The following is a 20,240-nucleotide window of genomic DNA, read 5'->3' as shown; positions in this document are numbered from 1 at the left end:
CTTCATCAAAATTTCAGCCACAAGAACATTACCATCTATTCCCGCTCCCTCCCTCTTTGTCACTTTGATTTATTTTTGGCACCGTACATTAGCGTTTTCCACAGGAAAAACTGTTGAGAATTTGACTGCCGGCCCAATACATCCATTTTTTCCATAACTTTCTCGCCTGGTTTAGATGTCACAGTAGCTGCTCCATGATGCAAGTGGGTGATCAGCATTTGTTTCCATCCAAGAGCGTCGACACACACATACACACACACACACACACACACACACACACACACACTCTCTGAAGAGATTAAAAGTTAGAAGCACTGGCAGAGTGAGGCTCTGGTGAGGCCTGTCTTTAAAAAAAAAAAAAAAAAAGAAAAGACTTTCAAAATATGCTTCTCGAGGGGTTTTTGCATGCACCAGTTCACTCTCCAAACAAACTAATATCCACTCAGAAACTGAGTTGCAAATCAGATCGGAAAACAATGATGTGCCAGCAAAAAAGCTCACTGCATCCGTAGAGCTGGACCACGCAGTAATGAAGTCATGTTGGCTTCCTCAGTCACAACCATGAAACATATTTTACATCTCGTGTCAGATGAAGCCAGCAGATGCCAAGCCGACTGCTTGCTTCCACCAGCTGGATAATGCCTAATTGTTTAGCTTTGACAGACCATGGAAAGCAGTGCTGCTTGTGAACAAAAAAATATTACTCTTTTCTAAAACCACTGGCTGCAAAAGGGGTAACTTGTAAAACATAAGGAACTTAAATGTTCAGTGTGTTCCTCCTACATACATCTTCCTCTTATATCTTTTTTTTTTGTGTGTGTGTGTTTATGCCCTTGCTGGATCAAGTTATAGCTGCTTTCTCCAAGGGTTTGGCTCACCCACGGGATGGTCTAATACAAACACAATGCCAAGGATCGCAAGGAAGAGGCTTGTTGTGAAGCTTTTGTGAGGGAGCGGAGCAAGAACCCACATTACACTAATCTCTTTTCCCTTGTCCGCTCACAAGACGCGCTCTCAGGTCTTTGGAGGTTTTCACAATTCTGCAAAGGCTGAAAGCACTTGGGGCAGAAGATCCCAGCTTTCTTCCTCCACATTTTTTTAAGTCATCGCATTTTGCAGCAAGGTCACTAGAAACCACACACATAACATATCCGTCCATGTATGAAACGATTACGCATCCACTGACAAATACGAATTTTGCATTCTTTCTGTGACTAAAGTTTAAAAATGCACCATGACCGCAGCTTGCAAGACAGAGACAAAAATAATTTATGCATGACTCTCAAACTTCAGCAATTGTGATGTTCCCTAAAACTACGAGAACGAAAAGACAACTTTTAAAATTGCTTTCTTTTCTTTTCCTTTTTCTAACCCCCTTTTTTTTTTTTTTTTTTTGATAACCTTGTGTTGACTTGTGTTCCTAAATGTCCACAAGAGGAACATGAGTGTTTGCCTAAAATTCAGTTTCAACCACCTGCACTCTTTTCACACAAGCTGACAGGTCTCAACCTTGGTTTATAAGCTTTGCATGCTTGCGTGTGTGTGTGTGTGTGTGTGTGTGTTAGAGAGAGAGAGAGAGAGAGAGAAAGAGAGAGGCAGCGAGAGAGAGCAGGAAAGGGAGACGGAGAAGGGGAGAGTGTGCACTAATGTTTGTGTATGTGTATGTGCTCTGTACGTAAGTGTGTGAGCAAGGACTCCAAAATCCACCACATTTTAATTACTGCCCGGCTGCACTGTGCGCCTCTTTGAAATGGAAATTCAGGCAACCATCTTCACACAGCCACTGTACAAATCTTCATTTGATTCATAAAAAACAATGAGCCCCGCTAATTCCTCCACCTGATTACAGGCCTGGACCCGTGTCAGAGACGTGCGGCCACCGACGCCCTTCCAATTAATTCTACATATTAATGTGTGATATTAAAAAAAAAAAAAAATGTATTTAAAAAAAAACAAAAAAACACGGGGCTACTTACCATAGCTGAGTCTGTTGCATTTTGAAGTCAAACTTAATTATGCGCAACTATGCTATGGACTGAAAGAAAATGTCCAATTATTTTGAGAAAAACATATTCAGTGGGAGAGTGAATGATACAGATCAAAATGGGCCACTTAGGTTACTTGTGCAATTATGCAGTTCCTGTGATGATACACATATTTAGATTTTTTTTTCATCTGTAATCCTTTAATGTCAGCAATACTGTTCACTTACAGCAACCAGAGGGACATGAAGATCTAATCAAGTAAGAAAAATTCCCCCCACCCTCCATTAGAACTGACCGTGTTGATGTTCAGTAAGTGCCTGCACACACACACACACACACACGCACGCACGCACGCACGCGCGCGCCCACTTGCACAAACACACACTGCGAGCAATGTGTTTTCTCTTAAAAACATAACCTGTAACTCATAAGATGATTTAGCATTAGACAAACCTGCATTCAAGAGGAAAGGAATTCAGCCTGTAAGAAACCCATGATGCTTTTTTTTTTTTTTTTTTTTTTTGAAGCAGCTGATGTTTTGCTGTCTATCTGTTACACTCTTTGCATGGACATAATGACCCTCTATGTGTCCTTTGCACCACAGCTGAACCTCTGTTTCATCTTTTTTTTTCCATGTGGGGAGGAAAAAAAGTCAAACAGGAGGAGCTTTTGTTTATTTATTGAATTTGACTCATAAAATAACACCAACTAGTCTGAAAGTTTATATTCAATTTAAAAAAATAAAATAACCGCCCTTCCCACACCCTCCGCTCCACACACACAAGCACACACACGCGTGGATACGCCATGGCATCTCCCCATTAGTTTTGATCATTGTTGAGAAATTCTACGACAAATTAGATAACACTTAGAAAGACAGATGTCACAACATGTGCTGCCACCTTTATTATCTCCTGTGGTCCTCCAGCCTTCTGCTGTACTCCCCCTCTACCTTTACGGAGCCTGCTGTTGTTTACCTCCTTCTCATCTTGTTTATCATCGAGTCACAGAAGAAGTAACTGGTACCCGCTGCGCCACCCAAATCGCTCCCCTTCCTCAACAATGCTTCACTCTCCCTGGTCCATATCCCATAGCACATCCCAGCACTTGCCATATCAAGATAAAGCACCGCGAACAGTCTCGGTTGTACAGTTATAATTATTCGAGTGACGCAGAATGTCGTTTTTTTTTTTTTTTTAAAGAATTTTTCAGCAGAAGAGTGAAGACATGCATGTGAAGTGCAGGAGAGGGAAAGTATAACTCACTCACGGGAACACACTTAGGCAAAAAGGGTCTCTACCGCAAATAGACATATTCACACACACACACACACACACACACACCCACACACGCACACACACACATTTAAGATTGACAAAACCCGATACAAATGCTGAATTTGTGTGAAATAATCACATTTGTAAAACACTGTTATTGCTTTTATTGCATCACTGCATTGATTCACTCAAGAAAGAAATAAAATCTCTTTTCTTGACTGTTCTAAATATCAGATTATGTGAGGAATAAATATGCAACCAGGCCGTATAGCCATTGCAGCTGCAGAGCAGTGCCACTAAAAGAAACCTGCATACACACTTTAATTTGCATCACGGCATGACTTGTGCATGAGAAAAATATATACCAGATTTTATTTCTGTTATTATAGATATATTAAATCTTAAATAAATTTTTAAAAAATGCTTTCAAATGACCTCTGGAGAGTTTGTCCCATGAGCTTCATCAAACAGCAGATTTCTAAGCAAACATTTACTCTCCAAAACGCAGCAGATTTCACAATTAAACCCCAAATAAATTTTGTGAAAATGAGCAATACGAAAAAACACTTATCCAACTGTAACATAACATAAACCTAGTCATTTCACTGTCTACTGACTTTCCTTCATCCCTCCTGCTCAGAAAGACACATTTACACGATGACAGTTAGATAGATGGTTCAGGAGTGACTTTTCAGATTAACTTAACCGTGTCACATCTTTTCATTTCAGCAACAAACAATTTAATTTAAGAGACAGTGATGTCATTAATATGGTAATGTCAAGAAAACTAACCCAGCTGCAATGTTAGACAGTGGATTGGACTTGAACTTTAAGAGTGCAGGATGTGTTAGGACATGTGAGACAGGGGGGGTTGGGGGGCTCAACATTCTGCCAAAATTAAAGTCCTAAAATCCCTGATCTCCCTGGCACAAGCAGCGTCTGAGTCTCTGCATCTTATGCTGCGTCTGAGGAAGAAAATTCTGAGTGTTGCAAATAAAAATCTAAAGTCACCCTGAGAGCTAGACTACGCCATAAAAATAAAGAAAAGGTAAAGAAGTTGTTTTAGTTGTCAGATAATTGCCTTGTAAAATTTAACTTAAGTAAAATACTTAATTAGAATGAAATGTCTCGGACTGCAAAAATAATAATAATAATAATAATTCCAAAAAAATGCACATTTCAAATTTCCTCCGTTAATAAAATGTATTGAGGAGCATGACAGCTGCGACGAGGGCTTTAAAGGAACAGGGTGATCAGTTAAGACGCTCATGTCTAATCGGGAAATATGGGAGGAATATAATAAAAACCGAAGCTGCGTCTGGCATCACAGAGTTGAGGCTGTGGATGCCGCCTTTTTTTTTTTCTTTTTTCTTTTTTTTTTTTTACTCTTTCAGTGAGCGACACGCTGAGCTGCAGCAGCCGTCAGAGACAAACTGACACAGACAGAGCCGAGTGTCCGTGTATAGCAATCAAGACAATGTGCTGAATGGGCAGTCTAATTATAAATGTACCATTTAGGTTCGCGTTTGGTCTCCAGAACCGTCTTACCTTATGAGGAGACCTGCGTGAACGGGCCGCACAGAGGGCTCGGAGCAAAATGCCAAGAGGGGTAAAGTAAAAAATAATGATAATAATAAAAAAACAGAAACACTTTAGCAGACTTTTCGGTAAGCTGGGTTCATGTTTGTGGAGAGAGGAGGGAAGAAAAAAAAGCATGCGATGGTTACAGAGTTATTAAACCATAGGTGTGGTTCTTCATAAAACTCGATTAATGACTTGTAAATAAGGGGAAAGTTAATTCAGTTGTCTGAAAGTTAACAGTATGCTTAGACGGTTCTTTTTTATGTGATTTTGTTAAAACTCGCATTTTTTACACCCAATCAAGACTTGTCTGTAAAGTGCGTTTAACTTAACACAAGCTAATTTAGATAATCCTTCACAAGTTAAAACCTCTAAAAAATTACGCCTAACTTATAAATGTCTTTGCTATTACGCAAAACACTAACAGAGAGAGTGTTTAATACGTTTACTCAGTTAACATCACAGTATTAGCTTTATGCTGATCAGTGTTGATTTGTAATCATTTATTCCCTTAAGGCAATAAAAATAATAATAATTTGCAGGAAAACAGAGAGCACTAAATCAACTTCCAGAGTCCGGAGCGCTCAAATAAAGTTAAGTTCAGATAAAATAATGGAGAGAAAAAAAAAGTCTTCTCTTGTATACTACATCTGTTTTGAACGGACAAGCCTTGCGATTGTTGAATTTAATTTACGGCTTATGCATTCTTAAGGGGTCAATTCCCCCGACCCCCGGGAAAGTTTGAGAGGAGCAAAAAAAATTCCCAAGCTGCGCGGCTTGAAGGAACTTTGCACATCTGTCCTTTAAAAAACAACAACAACAACAAATAACTAAAGTTTGTTGTTTTCCAAAGACAAAGACGCTGTCATGATCAAAGTGAGACAAAAAGCTCCGGACTGTGACTTGCAAATTAAAAAGGAAAAAAAAAAAAAAAAAAAAAAGGGGCAATGTGAGTGGAGCGAAAGCTTCACACAGCCATCACACAAAGACACTACAAGGGCGCACGTCACTGTCAATGAAAGGTACCGCTGTGTGGACAGAAGTGAAACTGCCACCAGGCGGAATAAAGTTACGGGACATGTAAACAGAGACGCCGAATCTTCATCAGCCCCAAAGGTTGTCAGAAATCAATCTCAAATCTCAAATGGTGAGAATTACGAAAATAAAACTCTTGTGTGTGGAGAGTCCGTAGCGCTGTGTCTCGTCGCTCAAGCACACGGATGGGGGAACAAAATAAACAAAAGACGATTTCAAGTGTTTATAATACATCTTACGTATTCAATGAGTTATTTCTTCTTCTTTTTTAACTGCGAATGAAAACTGGAAACGGGTTTTATTTACCGATTGTTGTGAATAAGAGTCACTCCGGGTATGAACACAAGCCGCTTCTGTCGACTCTCGTCTTATCGGTTTGTTTTAGGGGTGTTTGGAGGAAAAAGAAGCGACGCATCAGGACAGCCGCAACAAGCAAAGTTTGGACTCCCACTCCTCTCCGCCGCAAAAAGAAAGAAGAAGGGAAAAAAAAAAACTTTCCGTCCCGTGCCAGCTCAGCGCGTGAGGAACTCTTCCCGCATTCTTTTAAAGCACGCACGCACTCACGCAGCGCAGGCAGGGCGCGCGGGACGCTTTCACTGACAGCTCTCGCTGAAACAGAAAATGAATCATGAAACGCATCGGGACAACACAGCAAGCTGGTGGTTTTTACCTTGACGATGAGAGCCGTGGACGAGAAAAGTCCGCGTCCTTCTTGCGCTGTGAACGCTACACTCGGCTACAGTTTACAAAGGATCACTGAGCTGCTATCTGTTGAACGAAAACTTGACTCTGCGCACACGGGGCCACATGCAGGAAAAGTGCTGCTGGCGGCGGCGGCGGTGGTGGTGGAGGGGTGGAGGTGGGGGGGGGGATCCGAGAGAGTCTGCGAAGTTCACTTGTCCAAAGAAAACAAAAAAGCCCCAAAAACTACAAGAACCATTTGTTGTTCGCCTATCTGCTCTTTATCTCCCTCCCCTCGCGCACTCACTTTAGACAAGAGAAAGACTACAGGAGTTGAAGATGCTGTCAATCTTGGCAATCAATGCGCGCAGCCATGTCGCAAGTATTCAAAGCATTTCCCGTCGTGCAACATCAGAAAGTGAGTGGCCAGGGCATTGATCTCAGGAAGGCAAAGAGGCAGGACTCTCCCCCCCTCCTCCTCCGCACCCCCCCCCCCTCTCCACCTCCCTCTCCCAGACAAGAGATGCGAGAGAGAGAGAGAGAGAGAGAGAGAGAGAGAGAGAGATGAAATAAAAATGAAGATGATTGTTTCTGTCCCGACTTTAATATGTGTGTTTGTTTGTTTTTTTGGTTTGTTTTTTGTTTTGTTTTGTTTTTTAAGTCAAATGTGCATCAAGTACACGAGACACTGGAACTTTTGTTTTTTTTTTCTTCTTTCTTTAAGGAGATGCTGCACTTCTTCTGTTGTCTTTATTTATGCTACTAGAGGATTCATAAAGTGCTGACTCGTCTTCCATTTGCGTGAAAACATTCCTGTTCACTTGCAGATGTAGACATACAGGTACTGCAGGAGGGCAGCTGAACGCTTGAGCGAAACGAGAGTTCGGATATCAGACATCAGGCTTTTGCGAGGACGAAAAAAATAAAATAAAATAAATAAGGCACTAATTTGCAAGACCTGGATCTTCAAAAATGACTTTTGATTCTCTTCGACTGTTCTAAGCAAAAATATATATAAAAAAACACACACACAAAAACGTTTTGATTTTCACTCTGTGTGGATAAGTGAATTACATCTAATTTCTTGGTGATTGGACTTCATTTGGTCGTGATTTTTTTTAAATAACTGTTTCCACAAATCATCTCTCTATCTATCCTACAATCTTCCAAGGCGGCTCTATTATTGTCATTACAATTTAAGATCTATTGGTGCCTATAGATAAAAAAAAAGGTTACACTTCACAATGTTTAAATTAAATGTTTAACCCACTGCACATTTTTAGAAAGTAAAATTTGAAAAAATAAAAATAAAACATCTGCACAATGGTCAATTTTTTTGTGTCTTTTCTTTTGCACAAATTAAAATAATCAAAAAGTTACATTACACTTATTCACTGAGATGTCGACCTTTTAATTAGTTTTAAATTAAATCTGTCTGTTCTAAATTTGATCGTGGACCCACTCTAATCGTTTCAAACGTGAGATATTAAATCATAAGTTCACAGGTTGTTATAACAAAGCGCCATTTATCTGTCTTGAATGAGCATATGTTTTAGATTATCAGCTTGGATGCAAGACGGAGGAGGAGGCCCGCTTATGTCAAAGTGGAGCAATTTCAACAGAACCGCAGATATATAAGGACAAAAATAAAATAAAAACTTAAACGGTACTGATGGAAGAGTTGTAGCCTTTCTAAATCATCAGCAGCAGCATTTTGTCACAAGCATTAAAAAATTAACCTTAAAGTCCAGCAATGGAAAACAGATAAAAGTTTACTTACAGAGAAGGAAGATGGACAGCGGGAGGAAACTCTGTTACCAGCAGAGTGTCATGGAGCTGAAAGAGGGAGGAGAAGCGAAGAAAAGGGCGACAGAGGGAGGGAGAGAGTGACAGAGAGCTAGAAAAGAGCCAGAGAGAGAGAGAGAGAGAAGGAGGAGAGAGAGAGAGAGAGAGAGAGAGAGAGAGAGAGAGAGAGAGAGAGAGAGAAAAAGATGCACAAGTCGACCAGAACATCGCATCAGATCACACCAGATTCCTGTGCGTCTGACTTTCTGCTCTCTCTCTCTCTCTCTCTCTCTCTCTTCTCAGGTGAGGCAAAAAGGTAAAACAAACCCACCACCCAGGAGCTGCGGCAGGGCCAGCATCACAGAGATGCTGCTCCACAAACCCTTCTTCTCCGGAAGCCCTCATTTATTTTATCTGAAAGGATGTGAGGAAGTTTTTTTTTTTTTTTTTTTTTCTAAAGAAAAGAAATAGACGTACCTTTATGAACTTTTTCTACACTTCTGAAATAACTGGAGCAGATAAGAGAAAGTCTGACGAGAGAAATAAAATATATAAATATATATTACTATGATTCTGTAAAAATTTTGACACTGTTTTTTTCTTCTTCCCCCATATCCACGCATGGTGATTTATATGTGGTCTCTCTCTTTTTTTTTCTTTTTTTTTTTGAAATGCAGCTTCTTAAAGCAGCGGGCGTTTCTTTCATTTCCCGGACCACAGCGCTGGTTGAACGTGCCTCATGCGCCACCTTTTGGACTCAGAGAGAAAAAACACCTGCAGGTGCGGTTCATCCTTCAAAATCAGATGGTTGGAAACGAGAATAAGTCAGCGCATGTGTGGGCCTTGTGATTTTTGAAGGTAAAGTTTATCCTGTTTTAATCGTGGTTGTGCAGAAAATTACATAGTTTTTGTGTCTCTTTAGAAATGTGGCTTCATATTTTTATTTTTATTTTTTATAATTTACTCTCAATGCAGTGTTGCAAACTAAAATGTCGCTTTTATCTTCTAAAAATCCACACTGGCACCTGCTTATAGGTCCTCAGCACACGATGAAGTTCAGTCATGGACTCTGTTGAGCAGCTGAGCATATGCCAGGAAATGCTAATCTTTAAAAAAAAAAAAAAAAAAAAAAAAACACACACACACATACACACACACACACAAAAAAAAACAAAAAAAAAACAAATACAGGCCTACTATTTTTAAATAAGGGGCTGCATGGCTTCCTCTTTGCAGCTCGGATGGTAGTGCATGAGGGCTGCATGAGGAGCAAAAAAAAAAAAGACAGTCCAACTTGTTGGGGGGTAAGGCAGACACATTTGCATACCCTGTGAGTCTTTGATGCATCTTCAGCTTCAAGTCTAGCCCATAAATATTTGAAAAGGAGAGTGCATGAAAATCAACATTTTTGTTACATTAAATTAACATGTGTTCTTCCCCCTGTTCTGCATGGTTAATTAGAGAACACCATTCAGTCAGTGAGTGTGGATGGGTGGGGGGCTGAGAAGGGGTTTTTTGGGGCGGCGGGGGGAAGGGGTGCACTTTGATTACTGTGCAGATGGAACAGGTTTTTTTTTTTTTTCTTTAAAGAAAGGTGGGCTGCCGATTCATGCTTCATGCTTACAGCATGCAGTGATGAGTGTTTTCATGAAGATTTTAAAGTCATCTGTTCACATTAGTGTCCCCATCTAATTGAAAAAGACCACCCTTTGACCCCTCACAGATAGGTATTTATAAGCACTACATATATGATAATTACTCATTAATAATACATTAAGCTCCATAGCTCCGTAGACAAAAATAATTATGAACATATGTTTCACTCGTGAGCCCCTTTCTGAATATTGGAACTGGTCAGATCTCTATTTGAAACAGGCGTAGTTTAAATTAGATCATATAAATTATAAAATAAAAACAAAAAAAAAAACACTTCCTGACATCACAGTGCCATGAGAAATAACACATGAATTTGTAGTGCTGTACTCCATTATGACTTTAAATCCCCTTCCGACATTTTCATCTATCCTGTATTTAAGAATTTGAGCATAACAAACCAGAAAATATATCTTATATATATTTTTTGTCATTTAGCATAACCTCTGGACCTGAGAGTTCTGCTCCAGACATCCAGAGCAGAACTCTAATTTTGTGTGCTGTGACCTAAAATAAAAAACTGTTTTCCATAATCCAAGAAGAACTTCAATAACAAACAATTTAATGATTTTTCTTTAACAGCTAAAAAGACTCTGGCCTGTATGGGGGGGGAGGGGGAGGACCACTTTGCTTTCTGTCAAGATATAGTCGTATAAGAACAAAATCTAGAAAGTCAACATGACCTCCTGGAAGCCGCCGGCGCGCGCACTTCCCTCCAACAGCATTTGCATTCATGCAAATCATCTCCCTCCCAATTGGACTTGGAGTGTGGTGGGATGCTCTGTTCTCATTAGCTGACCCAAATCTCTTCCTCGTAACTCTGGATTTCATCAAAGTTTAGTCAGGATCTAATATTTCCTTTCAAGTTAACAGCGAACCACTGATTCATCGTGTTGAAATAAGGAGCGCAACATGCCAATTCTAATTATATAGTTATCAAGGACAACTTCCCATAGCTTGTGCCAGTGATAATATAAATGCGCATGCATGCAAAAATGTAAACCGGTGAATCTTGAGCCGTAATATAGTGGGATACATTTTGAAAAAAATAAATAAATAAAATAAAGTCTTATTTTCTTCAAGTCAAAAAGTGCCAACAAGCACATGTGAAATTTCCCTGTGCAGCTACAAACTTCAAACTTTTGGGTGTTCCAGTTGAACACAATTTGCAAATTGCAGCACCTTATACTTGCAGAAGTCTTGTTACTTTTGCTGTTACAAAAATAAAAAAAAGATATGTCACTATCCTCTAGATTTTTAAATACAAGATACAATTCACTTCCTTTTTGTGCTCAAGTCACAGGCTCTTGTAGATTTCCTCACTGTGGCTTAGCGCGCCTACAAGTGTATGGGGAGCTGCTAGATTAAGCAGAAGGGCCCAGGGGCATTTGGTTCATTTGCAAAGCAATTGCTTTTATGTACAAAGAGCCCAATTCACTGTAGGTATTGTAAAAGCTTCCCACTTAAGGAACACAAGATTGTTCATTCATTGTTTAAAAAAATAGAGCAACTTCTCCACTCGCACTTAATCACTTATGCAAGACAAATTGTATTCTCAGACTCGTTTTATTCATAATAACCAATTAACAATATAAAACACAAATAAGTTGTGAGACGTGTAATTTTTAAAAGCGAGGGGGAAAAAAAGAGGCTTTGAAAGCAGATATTCTAATTTCTGCTTGCAGCCAGGGCAGCCTGACTTCTATTCAGCCTCCCCTCTATTCTTTTTATAGCATGCACACAGGATCGGAAGAATATTCAGTGGTTCCTCACTCTTAAATAATTTAACCCATTCCATTTCTTACATATTAAAAAATGTACCGCGTGTGGAACTTTAAAAAAATGATAAAACAGCATAAAATACCCTTTTGAAATCAAAGCACCTATTGCATCGCCTCTCTTGGTTTTGTATTTTGCACAATTGGACTGCCGTCTCAGATCCCAACAGTGTGCGCAAAAAAGGCGCCCAGCTGTATGAACAATGTTATTTATGTGAGGGGAAATAGGTATCACTGGGAATCACTGTCTGATTTCTCCTCGCCCTCCTTGCCACCCTGGGAAAACTATGAATACGTTACAAATTCTTTGTGCTGCGTAGCGAACAACACAGACCTGAGAACAAGGTCAGACTCCTCGGTGCGGAGTCAAGAGGCTCCCTATTCTCAGTCAAACAACATAAAAGGGAACAAAAACAAAAAATAATAATTAAAAAAAAATCTCAAATAAGTCAATATCAATTTAAGCCAACTCCAAACAATGATACAAGGCTCTTTCAGTTCAGGATTTTTAAATGAGACATTTTATTTACTGCTACTCATCATATTTTATTTACATGTGCTCAAACTCCTCTCAAACAAACATCCCTGTCAGGATGCTGAGCAGCAGTCTCTCCTCCTCTGAAAAGAGAAGCCAGTAAGTATTTAGTAAAGGATTAATGCGGGAGGCCTTGATTGCGTTTAACAGAACAGGAACCAATTAGCATAATAGGCCCTCTTTCATTCTCTTTGAAGTCCAGAGCATAGAATAACAAATGTATATGAACCACCAGCCAAACGTCAATACATGGAAATGCCACAATTCTCAGAGGAGGGTCTTGGGCAATTTTTTTTTTCTTCTTCTTTTTTTTTTTTTTTTTTTTTTGCAGAAGGAGGGAAAAACATCCCAACTTATTGCAAAATAAGCAGTACAGAAGATATGATTGGTCTTCTAGGAGCCAGGGCCAGCAGGCTCTGTGCCCCCTCCCCCCAAATCCTGGAGGAGAGATGGGAGCAGAGAAGATGGAGCTGCTGAGGGAGGTGCATCCTTTCTCTCAGGTGTTTTCAAAGCCTCACCCCTACGTGAAGTAGCAAGAATAATTACTCTCCAATTAAGGATAAAGACATCACTTGGGAGGGAGCCGTAACACAAAAGGCTTTCTGAGCAGAGCAGGTCGGGGGCATTACATCGGTTAAAAGAAGCGCATCACATCCGATCCGTAAACGCGGGAGGGGGATTCATAAGGAATGCAAAGTGATAAATATTTGTGCTGAAAGCTGCAATATTCTGCAACAGCGGCACGTGTACTCCCTCTATTTAAGAACACATTCCACATTATTTTCCTTTTGAACCTGAAAGTTCAATATTTCTCAGAGCTTTCTTTTACAATTGCAATGTGGAGAGATAGTTCATGATTTAAAGATATGAATTCTGTGCTTCAAGAATCCAGAGTTATTAGCATCTACCTTCTCAGTTGAAAATACACGGAATTAAAAATGCCTTTTGAGATGGAGAACGCTTTGAACTTAAGAAACATTTCAAGAAGCCCCTCTCTCTTTTTTGTATTGAAAGTTCACCTCCTTTGAGCATGCCATAGTTTGCTTCTCCTTCTTTTTTCAAATAATAGAATGAAGTTTAATGGGTCAAGGCAATCAATGTGAAAGTTCAAAGAGAATCTCGGAGCTGAGCTGTGAAGAGTGCGCAGTTTGTACTTACTCTTTGTACATGATTTGAATAAAAATATAGCTGATAAACAGCATTAATGAAACATAATGAGGGGAAAAATCACTTCTTTAGGTGGAAAAGTTAAGATCCAAGTTGAACTTATAGGTTTGGGGGTATGAGCAAAAGACGGTTATAGTGATAGTCTTTCCAGGCATCACGTCCTGACAAAAATCCCCCTTGGAATTACAGATTATCTAAGATTACATGTTAGTGATTTTTTATTCATTTTTACACTTACCCCTACTTCTTTATAGGCAGCATGTTCCACAATTTTTGGCTTCCATAGCAAAAGGTGGTTGTGTAAAAAGCATTAAAATAAGTTGTTTTTAAAGACAAGCATAGCCAAGGAAGCCATTCTTTACAGCAGCTCTCCTACTGTGATATTTCAGTGTCCCTGAAACCATCCTGCTCGTCGTGCATGGTGGTAAGACAAACCTGGATCAGTGCCCAACCTTGTTTCTCCAGAGTTCCATTGCTTCGAATTGTAGTTTTAAACATGTCTGAAGATATTGTGAAATTAAAAGAGCAAATAAAGGATTTACAGGTTGTGTTTGGAGAGAAACCTCTTGGAAGTCCATCTGTCCTGTTCGTTTGGCAATTGTAGCTCCTTGAAAAACTGTAACAAATAAACCCCATCCTTCAATCTGTCATACTGTGACAATTTTTGACCATACCTTTCTTCTTCTACTACTTTTGTAAAATGTGTATCGGAATGTAGTGCTTGCAAAACTTATTTACCTAACCTTTTCATAAAAAGTACAGGAAATATCAAGTATATCAGGAACCACTGGGAAGTTCTCTTGTTGGTGGCTTACAGGGAGAAGTATTATGAAAAATTATTTTTTAAAATTCTTTTATGCATCTTTGAGAAATCCTTAAATCTCCTATGGCAGCCATTTGGAGGAGTCTAAACGCTTGCATCCCTCTTCCTTGCCTTTCTTACTGACCTCCATCAGACTAGTGGGAGCGGTAATTAGCAAACAGTGGAAATCTGAGTCCGGTGACCTTATCATATGAACTACATCTCAGGCCAACACTCCTAAGAATGGCTGTAAATGGCATAATGGAGACACATCGTTGCAATATTATACAGAAAGCAGAGTGTCGGAAAGAGCAGGAGCTTCTTTAAGAGACAGAGGACAATTTCAAGGCATCAAATCGCTGTATATGTCAAACGTTTCATATATGCAGCATTTGAATTTATTATAACATGTTTTCAGACATCTTTAGGGGCATAATATACACATAAATAGCATAAGCATTAAACAATACCAAGATTATTAGCTCCATTTCTACACGTCCAAGAGACAGGACAAGTTTGTTCCAACTTGAAACAACTTGCCCCCCAACCCCAAAAAAACACACACACAAAAAAAAACAGGTCACCACCAGATCTGAATTGTGAGCTGTACGCTGGTACAGCGCATAGAACTGTTTGCCTTGCATGAAAAAATGTCCTGGGTCTTATATTACGAGTGACAAGATCATCAAAGTTTCTTTTTATTTTTGGCCAATACTCACATAAGCTTGTAAAATATCTCCAGTCACTATAAATGTCTCATTTAAATAAATGTGGACATCAGTCAAAAACGGAATAAATATAATGAATCAGATGCTGTGTTAAGATCTTTAATATTCACATCTTTATAAATCTCACTCACTCAACCTTCCCACAAAAAAATACGTTAAAGGTTTTCATCTTGACATAAGCAAAAATAAGCCTAAGGAAGACTGGCAGTGCTACATGTACTGTACATACACAGAATATCTCATATAGCTTCCTGTAAGAATATTAATGACAGAAAAATACTATTTTTATTATGCATTTTGACAGGTTTTCTTTTAAACGTTCTCTAGCTGGTCAAAAAATGTTTGGATTCAATGACCAGAGAGAGAGAGAAATATAGTTGTAAGAGGATGAAACAATGTACAACTGAAAAAGTGCAATAACTTGTATAAAATACTTTTTTATTATTTATGAGTTTAACATATCTTATACACTTTCATAGTTAATAAGCACATCAGCTCTCGTAGCTTCAGCCTGACTCCAGAAAATGCTTTCAACAGCAAGAAACACACTAGAAGAGTGAGTCCTGAGTAAGCCTCAAGTTAAAACTGTACCATTGTGTTTTTGTTGTTTCTTTTTCCATTGCTGCATTTAAAGGTGTCCAAAATAAAATAATGTCCTCTCTTCTTGGAGAAGTCAGCCATTTGTTTGTGAAGTAGCACCTCAGTGTCCAGATATCGCTTGAGCTGAGAAGCAACAAGAAAAACAAAGTTAGTAAATACCAGAAACGATTTTCAGGATTCAACATACTTATTAAACACAATAAAATACTTGCGACTCAATGGTTTTATAACTTTTCAATAGGGTTTTAGCTCGGCAAATTATTACCAGAAATTCATCAAGATAAGCTGATACATAAAGCAAAATCTTAAAAATTCACTCTGTAAAGAGTAACTTGACAAAGAATCCTCACTGATGGTTTTTAAAGGTAAATACAATTGAGATGGACGCCCTCTGCAGGAATTTTGTGTTTTATCCTTGAATAAATCCATACAACCGCCATGTGTTGGCATCTCTGAAAAAAAAAAAAAATGTGCTAAACAACTGAAAATAACTTCTAATCTTTTATTAAAACTCAATTAAAACTTTTTATTATTCCTCAGACTAGACACAGGAAAGTTTAGACAAGTAGTTATTTTCCAGTAGCCATTTCCTGTCTTTCTTAAACGGCATGTTCTCTTGTCTTTCCCAATTTAAAGACTGCCTCGTTGTATAGAAAGGAACAAGGCAATTGTGTGTTATTATTGATGAAAATACAAATAAAACAGCAAAGCTTTAGTTTACAGAAATTATGTGCTACTGAATTTCAACAAATATACTGAAAACTCAAAACTTTTCAAAAATTTGCAGAACATTATGCTGTAGCAAAAAAAAAAAAGAAAAAAAAAAAAAGAAAGATTTTATTTTAAGGTTTGAGGTGTTAATAAACATGGAAGGTGCTGAAGATTTCATGCACAGGGGTTTGGATTTTAGAAAATGGACACATAACTGTGAAATTTTATTGCAACACTTACAATCCAAACAAAGTTTAAAAAAAAAAAAAAAAAACAAGCTTTAAGGCAGTGGGTTGAAATAGAATAAAATAATTTCTTTTAAAGTTTGAAAACACATTTGAAATAAAACATTCGAAAAAGAGTTAAAGAGAATTAAACTACTTTAAACATAAAGGTAGAAAAAGAATCGGCGCATCACAACTGTCACACACAAACAAACAAACAGAAACTAAGATATTCTTTTCTTTTGAGAGATGCCCGTCTCATTTTCATCCAAAAAGTAAACTTCATGATTAAATCTACCAGGAGTAGAAATCATTTTGGGCTTCACTGTAAAGTACGTCATCTGATCCTCAGTATTGAAAGGTATAATATCTTCAACCAGATGAAAACTGTACAGTACTGTATTGACTTAATATGCATTAACCAATTGATCAATGATTGTATGCAAATTTCAAAGAATCACATATGTAATTTGATATTTCTTTATTAAGAAAATATTACTAATCCTATTAGAAAATTATTAAAAAGAAGAAAAAATACTTGTTGATTTTTTTTTTACTTTGAAGGTGATAAGACAAGCTGTCTTTGTTCATTTACAGTAACAACAGTGTTAGATTTTTTTTTTTTTCTGACTTATTGCTGCCGTGCTACAGATGGGGAGCTAATTGGTGCTGAGGAATGCAGCTGTGCTGAAGACTGAACTGTCAAAGTGCTAAATCAAAAGGTGTCTCCTTTTCTTAATTACACACAATGCTACGAGCAGCCATGTTCTTCTGAGACCTTTTCTCCCATCAGCCACCCATAAATATTTTGGCAGCAGTACAAAAAGAAAGAAAAGAACAATTTACACACAATTATCACAGTGGGACGGGCAGACTGCCTGCAGATGTTTGTTTTGATTATAATGGGAGCAGAGGCAGGGCTTCCCCAACCCCAACAAGACGTGCTTCCTCCAATCACAACACAGCAGCAAGCATTGAAGCTTTTCAGTCTCAGACAAGCAGTGATTCCTCCAGAATGTTAGAGCGGCTTTAAACATGCAATTAGGGTCTTACTTTGCTTTTGTTTTGCTTTTTTTTTCACGTTAGACAAAAGTGTAGTGAATCCCGTTGTTTAGAGGAGAGGGAGGCGCCACGGATACAGTAGGAAGAGGAGGAGGCGGAGGAGGAGGAGGAGGAGGCAGCGGAGGAGGAGGGGGCGGGGGAGGAGGGGTGGGCAAGTTAACCTGTGGTGGAACTACAAGGAGGACAAAAGGAGAAGAGAGAGAAAACATCACTAGTGGTTAGTCAGCTGAGTTAGTCAATAACCCGAGGGATGCATTGCACTTAAAAGCACAAAATGTGTTCTGAAAGGAAACACGGCTGTCAAAGTTTTTCGTCTCTGTCAAATATAAAGACACTTTATATAAATGCTGCCTGGAGCGGATATAAAAGTGTACACAACATTGTTAAAATTGCATTTTTTTATGTAATAAAAGAGATCAACATATGTAATTCCACAACATTTTTCACATTTAATGCCTTTTATGTTCTGTATAATTAACAACCTGAAAAAAAAAGTTAGACGAACAAATATGAAAAAAAAACTCTTTAATGTCTTGGTTGAATAACTGCGCAAGTGCTTAACCTAACATTTTGTTGAAGCATATTTTTATTTAATCTCTTCTTTTATTGTGAGATAAACTTCAGACGTCCTAGCAGAATTTTCTTAACTTTTGCTCGTTTACATCACATATCTTGAGTCATAATTCTGGAGGTTGAAGAGATCAAAATGATCTCACTGTACAAATGGATCAGTCAGGAGAAGGGTAAAAAAAAATCTACAATGTTATGCAATAAAGCCAGTTTAAATCATTCAATTCAATCAGTCAGTAATATTTCAGTAACTTTTGCAAGGCAGACTAGGTGGACTGAATCGAAGGCTTCTTCAATAAAGTACTAGATTAGAATGTGCATCCTTATGCAAAAACCTTAATAAAGCAATTTCATTTTTTACATTTCCCTCCTAAACAACTTGGATGGTTTTGAATTGACTTTTGCAGAACAAAGGCCATGTTAAATGTTGGAAAAGGTTTTACAGTCTTTCCAATAAATATGATATGTAAATAGCAAATTAGATGTAATCATGTGATTGTTATGCACTTTGATACAAGAATATGAACTGTGTTTGATTAATTCCATCCATTATCTGAACAGGTGTAACATTACAGGGTCGTGAGGGCGGCTGCTGCCTCTACAAGTCGCCAGTTTATCACAGTTTGATAAAAGCTTGTACAAATGAAAGATAATTACTTTCACTGAGTTGTTGCTATGTTTTCATTTTACATCTGAGAGATAAATGATTATTTCAGTGTCATGACTGGTAATAAATGAGTTATAATTAGATTAGAAGGATCACTGCTATAAAGAACAATCTCTGATGGATCCATTTGTATGATTCATAGTTAATGTACTCACATCAACAACTGATCATATTAATTTATAAGTAGCTTAAAACACACAACCACAATTTATAGATTATAGAAAAAGTATATGATAGGACAAGTGCAATGTTTTAATTAAAACAGGAATGTCTGGATTTTAGCATTATGTCTGCTGACTCCTGTTTACGCTTAGAAAATGTGTTTGAGTTTCCTTTGAAATCTTTTTTAAAACAAGTACCGTATTTTCCGCACTATAAGGCTCACCTAAAAACCTTCAATTTCCTCAAAAGCCGACAGTTCGCCTTATAATCCGGTGCGCCTTATATATGGACCAATATTGAGCCACAACAGGTCTAGCAACTACGGTAAGCAGCTGCCGACTTAATTTTCACCCGTAGAAGAAGCAGCGCGCGGTGCATGCTGGGATAGTTGTCAGAACACTGGTTTGTTAATAAAGTTTGACTGACCTAACTACCTACCGATCTGATAATCAGGTCTTTTGCAGGTCATTTATCACCACGTTCTCCACAAACAGGCTGTGCGCGAACGGAGAAGGGTGACCATCGTCCGGCCACGCCCCGGCCCAGTCGCGGAAGGCTCTCCTCACCGACCCGAGTCGGACTGTTTTGTTGGCATTCTTTATGTCAACAAAGTGGCTTTAGACATTCATCTGGGGTGCTTCGACTAGGGTTACCAAGGGACCAACCCTATATATTTAAAGCCGGGGGGGGGAAGCAGTGAGTGAAACAATCACTGGGGCTGCCTACTTATATAATGTACTCGGACCACTTCTTTATTATTACACATCCACATTTGTAGAGTACGGAACAAATTGCGTCCCGTATAGGTTCAACATGGGACGGGTGGCAACCCTAACTGTAGTGTCTATTCTATGCGCCTTATAATGCGGTGCGCCTTATATATGAATAAAGTTTAAAATCTGCCATTCATTGAAGGTGCGCCTTATAATCCTTATAGTGCGGAAAATACGGTAAATAGATAAATAGGTCTTTGTGTCCCTTGGTCAACTTGACTTCATTTTTAGAACATTTTGGCAATTCTTTACTTATAACATGTCGTTCAATGCTTGGTTATCTCTCGTTTCAAAACTCTTTCTTCTTAAATGTGTTTCATTTTTGTATGACTACATTTAGTCTTTATTTTAATTTTGTGTTTTATTTCAGTTCCCATGGATTCCCTTAGTCATTTTCCCTCAGCTCCTCAGTTCAGATCGTCTCTCCGCTGCACTGAACTCTGTTTGTTGCTTTCACCTCGTTC

General features: G+C 38.5%; 2 protein-coding genes across 3 annotated transcripts in view; both read right to left on the bottom strand.

Annotated features, from left to right (window-relative positions):
- Positions 1–7,029, bottom strand: part of sox6 (SRY-box transcription factor 6) — a 140,233-nt gene extending 133,204 nt beyond the window's left edge. The window contains exon 1 of the mRNA XM_088004270.1: positions 6,549–7,029. The gene's annotated coding sequence lies outside the window, so the exon portion shown is untranslated. The remainder of the gene's footprint in view (positions 1–6,548) is intronic.
- Positions 7,030–15,090: 8,061 nt separating this feature from the next.
- Positions 15,091–20,240, bottom strand: part of plekha7b (pleckstrin homology domain containing A7b) — a 77,358-nt gene continuing 72,208 nt past the window's right edge. Inside the window, exon 27 of one of the 2 annotated variants that reach the window (XM_088004268.1) lies at positions 15,091–15,730. In XM_088004268.1, the coding sequence (XP_087860394.1) occupies positions 15,708–15,730 (23 nt within the window). In that variant the 3' untranslated portion in view covers positions 15,091–15,707. Of the gene's footprint in view, positions 15,731–17,085; positions 17,777–20,240 lie in introns of those variants that run through there. The other variant, XM_088004269.1, reaches the window with a different exon arrangement.

Source organism: Poecilia mexicana, unplaced genomic scaffold, assembly GCF_051168715.1.
Source record: "Poecilia mexicana isolate PSO_F unplaced genomic scaffold, ASM5116871v1 scaffold_3, whole genome shotgun sequence".
Classification (NCBI taxonomy): Eukaryota; Metazoa; Chordata; class Actinopteri; order Cyprinodontiformes; family Poeciliidae; genus Poecilia; species Poecilia mexicana.
This window is presented reverse-complemented; position numbering and strand designations above follow the sequence as displayed.